Source organism: Arachis hypogaea, chromosome 20, assembly GCF_003086295.3.
Source record: "Arachis hypogaea cultivar Tifrunner chromosome 20, arahy.Tifrunner.gnm2.J5K5, whole genome shotgun sequence".
Taxonomy (NCBI): domain Eukaryota; kingdom Viridiplantae; phylum Streptophyta; class Magnoliopsida; order Fabales; family Fabaceae; genus Arachis; species Arachis hypogaea.
The window spans coordinates 22,847,935-22,852,305 of NC_092055.1; the positions used below are offsets into that span (position 1 = coordinate 22,847,935).

The 4,371-nt window shown below is 30.8% G+C and overlaps 1 protein-coding gene across 1 annotated transcript; it reads left to right on the forward strand.

Annotated features, from left to right (window-relative positions):
• Window positions 1-882: 882 nt before the first annotated feature.
• Window positions 883-1,386, forward strand: LOC140182997 (protein NRT1/ PTR FAMILY 4.6-like). Its single transcript, XM_072230986.1, has one exon. The coding sequence runs from the start codon at window positions 883-885 to the stop codon at window positions 1,384-1,386; it is 504 nt and encodes a 167-aa protein (XP_072087087.1).
• The last annotated feature ends 2,985 nt before the right edge of the window (window positions 1,387-4,371 follow it).

The window sequence follows — 4,371 nt, forward strand, 5'->3', positions numbered from 1 at the left end:
CATGTATTTGTTAAACTCATTCGATAATAGTTAGTTTCTGTTGGACATGACTTTCAGTACGTAATTCATGTATTAGATACTATAGACAAAAACGGTTATCTGGTCGGGAAAGAATGGGTTTATTTTAAAAAAAATTTGGATGTTCGTTTGTAAATATTAATGATGTTCACCGTTATTGTATCCATCCAGATGGTTAATTTATTAGATAATATGGATGTTCATTCTGATTATATGATCCCACTTATTGATTACACGATTATCACTACTCACAAATGTTGGATGTTCATCTTTACATATAACTGGATGTTCAGACAGTGGTCACTATAGCGTCTATTCAGGACGCTTCATGAAATATTGGCTTAATGTCAAAATTTAAGAACTCAATGCTTAACAAATTCAAGTCATTTGACTTTGGAAAAGTAAACATAAATCTCTGGATAAAGACAGGATGTTCGTTATAGTAAGAATCTAGATGGTTATTTTCACAGAAAAAATGGATGTTCACTTTCGCTGTAACATCTGTTCAGAATGCTTCATGGAAACTCGACTCAAGTTCAAATTTCAAGAACTCAAAGCTTAACAATTTCAAGTCGTTCCACTTTGGAAAACTAAAGATAAATCCCTGAATAAAGACATAATTAGACGGATATTCATTTTAGCTAGAATATAGATGGTTCCTTTCACAGAGAAAATGGATGTTCACTTTCATGCATTTTTAAGAATGTCATGCCTGAGTGAATGAAGACCAACATATTCACAAAATTACGAAAGGTAAAAGAGGGTCCACAATACTAAAAAATCCTCCCAATTTTCATGTCAACCATAATGCTAAACTGTTGCCTAGCTCAACTTTCCACCTTCTCAATCCAACAATCATCCACCATGGACACAAATCTTGGTTCCTTCAAGGTCCCACCAGCTTCTCTCCCTGTATTCCCAGGTCTCTTCATCATGGTTCTTGCCCCCATGTACGACTACGCCATCCTCCCATTCGCAAGAAAAATAACCAGAACCAAAACCGGAATCACGCATTTACAAAGAATTGGAACAGGGTTGGTTCTTTCCATAGTGGCCATGGCAGTTGCCGCGTTAGTCGAAACAAAGAGAAAGAAAACGGCGTTGATTCATGGTCTAACGGATTCAACGGAACCTCTTCCCATAACGTTCTTGTGGGTGGCGTTACAGTACTTGTTTCTTGGCTCTGCTGATCTTTTCACTCTTGCTGGGATGATGGAGTTCTTCTTTACTGAAGTGCCATGGAGCATGAGGTCTCTTGCAACCGCCCTTTCTTGGGCTTCTCTTGCCATGGGTTATTACTCCAACACTGTTCTTGAGTCGGCAATGATGGATGTTGACTCCTCAGCAGACGGATGTTCAGCCGCGTGAGGAGCGATGGAGTTCCTTTCCGCAAGGGCGTAGTTGCGACGAAGCTGGGTGCTACAGCTCCGGTCGGAGGAATCGGAGGCTCCACGTCGCACAGGAGCAGATCGGTTGGCTGCAGGTTGATTCGCGAACAGCTGGGCGGCGGCTGGGGTGGGTGGGATCTTGCCGAATGACAATTGGGTTTTGGGGGGGGGGGGGGAAAGGGGAGTAGGGTCACGACGGGGATAGAAAGGTTAAAGGGAAAAAATTTGAATTAGTTAAAAATTAGGGGTAAAAGGCCATATAAAATGAGGGTTACTAATGGTTAAATTACATAATTAATTTAGATTGGGCCAAATAAACAGCCCATTGTATGGATTGTATAGATATTTTATTGTCTCCCTAGCGGGATCCTAATAAATATAATTTAATTTTTATGCGTACACTATTGATATATTGTTAGTAAAAATAACTAATTTTTAAACCTACTAGTCATCTAAATGTATGAGTTTGATTAAATAATCGTACAAAATTTTTTATGTTAAATTAAAGTCATTAATAAATACAGTTTTTAAGAATTAAAATTAAAAATTTAAATGTTAAAATGATGACCATATTAAAATCTAAAATAAAAATATTGACATACAAATACAATAATTTACATATGAATTTTTTTTCTTTCAATATTAAGATGTGAATTTATATCCAATAAATTTCATATCTTATATAATAATAAAATTATATTTGTCAATTTGAACACAAAAAATTAAATAACTAACTCATGGCATGACCAGTATTTTTTATTGTCATACTAATTTATAATGTTGATAAAATAAAATGTTGAATAACATAATAGACATAACTTCTTCCTCTTCTTATGGTGGTGGTGGTTATTTTTTATTAAATCAGACAAATACTTTGAGGTGTTTCGAATTTTTATGTCTTTATCCTTTAAATTAATTAAAAAGATAAAATAAAATGAAAATATTTGTGTCTTTGATATGAATTTATATAAGATTTAAATACAAATTTTTATAATTTTATTAAATTTTTAATTAAATCTTTATATTTTTTTTATTAATTAGATCTTTGTAATATATAAAATTTTATAATTAAATTTTTACTGTGATAAAAATATCAGGAAAAATGTTACGGTATAAATTGATAAAAATATCTATACCTATAAAAACGACGTGGCTTAATTTTAAGTGACGCATGGTTACTTATATGCTTATTTTATCAAGCCCAAATTTAAAAACTATGATGCCTTGATTGATAACTGACAATACATGAAATAATTTGTCTGTTTAAAATATAATTAATAATTAAAGTTAATTCTTTTTGTACTGAGCCGAACAAAAATTAAACCAATCATAAATTTTACCCTAAAGTCTAAAACAACTAAATGTTAGCTTTCTCTATTTTTTTGTTGTTATCTCTTTTTTTTTAACATTTTATTTTATTTTATACATTTAAATATAACAAAATAAAATTTATTTTAACCAAAAAATAAAAATCTATTGACGTCCTCTTCCTAAACTAGACAACCTCCTCCTTTTATTTCATTTCTCCTATTTATGTTATTAAGATTATCTCTTATAATTATTTAGAATTTTAAATGTTATTTATAAAAGAATTCTAATTTTCAAGTAAAATAAAATTTATTTGATATAAAACAATCAATTTCTGTTAAATAATTTGGTCTCATTTTTGTTAAATAATAAGTCTTTTAATAACTATTGATTGGTACACTATTAATAAAATTTTCTTTAAAAAATATTAGTCAAAGATTTAATTAGATTATTAATTGTAAGTATCTTCAATTTTTAAAAAAATATTTCGTTAATTCTAATATTTTTATATTGATAAGGACCTAATTATAAAATTAAAAACAGTATAGGAACCCAATTAAAAAAAATATAGACCTAATTACAATTTTGATCAAACTATAGAAATTAATAAAATAATTAAACCATAATTAAATTAGTTCTGCAAAAAAATTGTAATATTATATGTGTATAGCAAAAAATGATTTATTTTGATAAATATAAAAACCAATTTAATAGTGTATTATTTTTCTTTTTTTTTTTTTTTTTTACTAAAAATAAGAGACTCGAACCCACAATCTCTTAATTGAGTATAGGGAAACTATGCCATTTGAGCTATAACTCATTGGCTATATTATTTTTCTTTTCATAAAACTATTTTGGTGTAATATCATTTCAGTTCATCACATTAGCAGTATTTAGTGTACCAATGAATAGTTATTAAAAGATTTATTATTCAACAAAAATGAGACCAAAATATTTAAAATTATACCAAGTTATTTAACAGAAATAATTATTATTATTATTATTTTGAATAAAGGGAGCTCAACACAATAAAGTGGAGCATAAAAGAAAGTACAAAAAAACAAGGCATAAACACAAATAACCAAGTATAATCCGTTGTCATTTCCGACATTGCCATCAACAACCAAACGGATTAACTCCACACCATTCCCTATAATTCAAGAAAGACATAATCTTTACTCCTTCAACATTTGTCTCTAAGCTCTGAAAAACTCTGCTGTTCCGCTCTAACCAAATATTCCAAATAACCGCACAGAATTCTATCAGCCATTTCGTTTGCTCAGACTTGCCACCTGGTACATCAGTCCAACTCCCATAGAACTCTTTAACTGTACCCGGAGCGGCCATTGCTCTATCAGCACACGTCAACCAAGCACACCACATATGCCACGTAAACTCACATGCGAAAAATAAATGATGAACTGATTCTATGTCCTTTTTGCACAACACACATATATTGTCATTATGATTAATAATGCCAAGTCTACTCAACCTCTCCTTCGTGTTGACTCTGCCTACTAAAACAAAACATACAAATAGTTCAACTCTTGGAGGAACCAAGCCTCTCCAAATGGAACTAGCGAACATGTAGTTCGTGATGTCCTCTGAGAGAGTCTTGTTCTGCAACACCTGCACAAAAGAGTTAGTAGAAAAAAAC

Bases quoted from the DNA above. Each gene is read 5' to 3' on its own strand.
- LOC140182997 (XM_072230986.1), top strand. From the start codon at position 883: ATGGACACAAATCTTGGTTCCTTCAAGGTCCCACCAGCTTCTCTCCCT.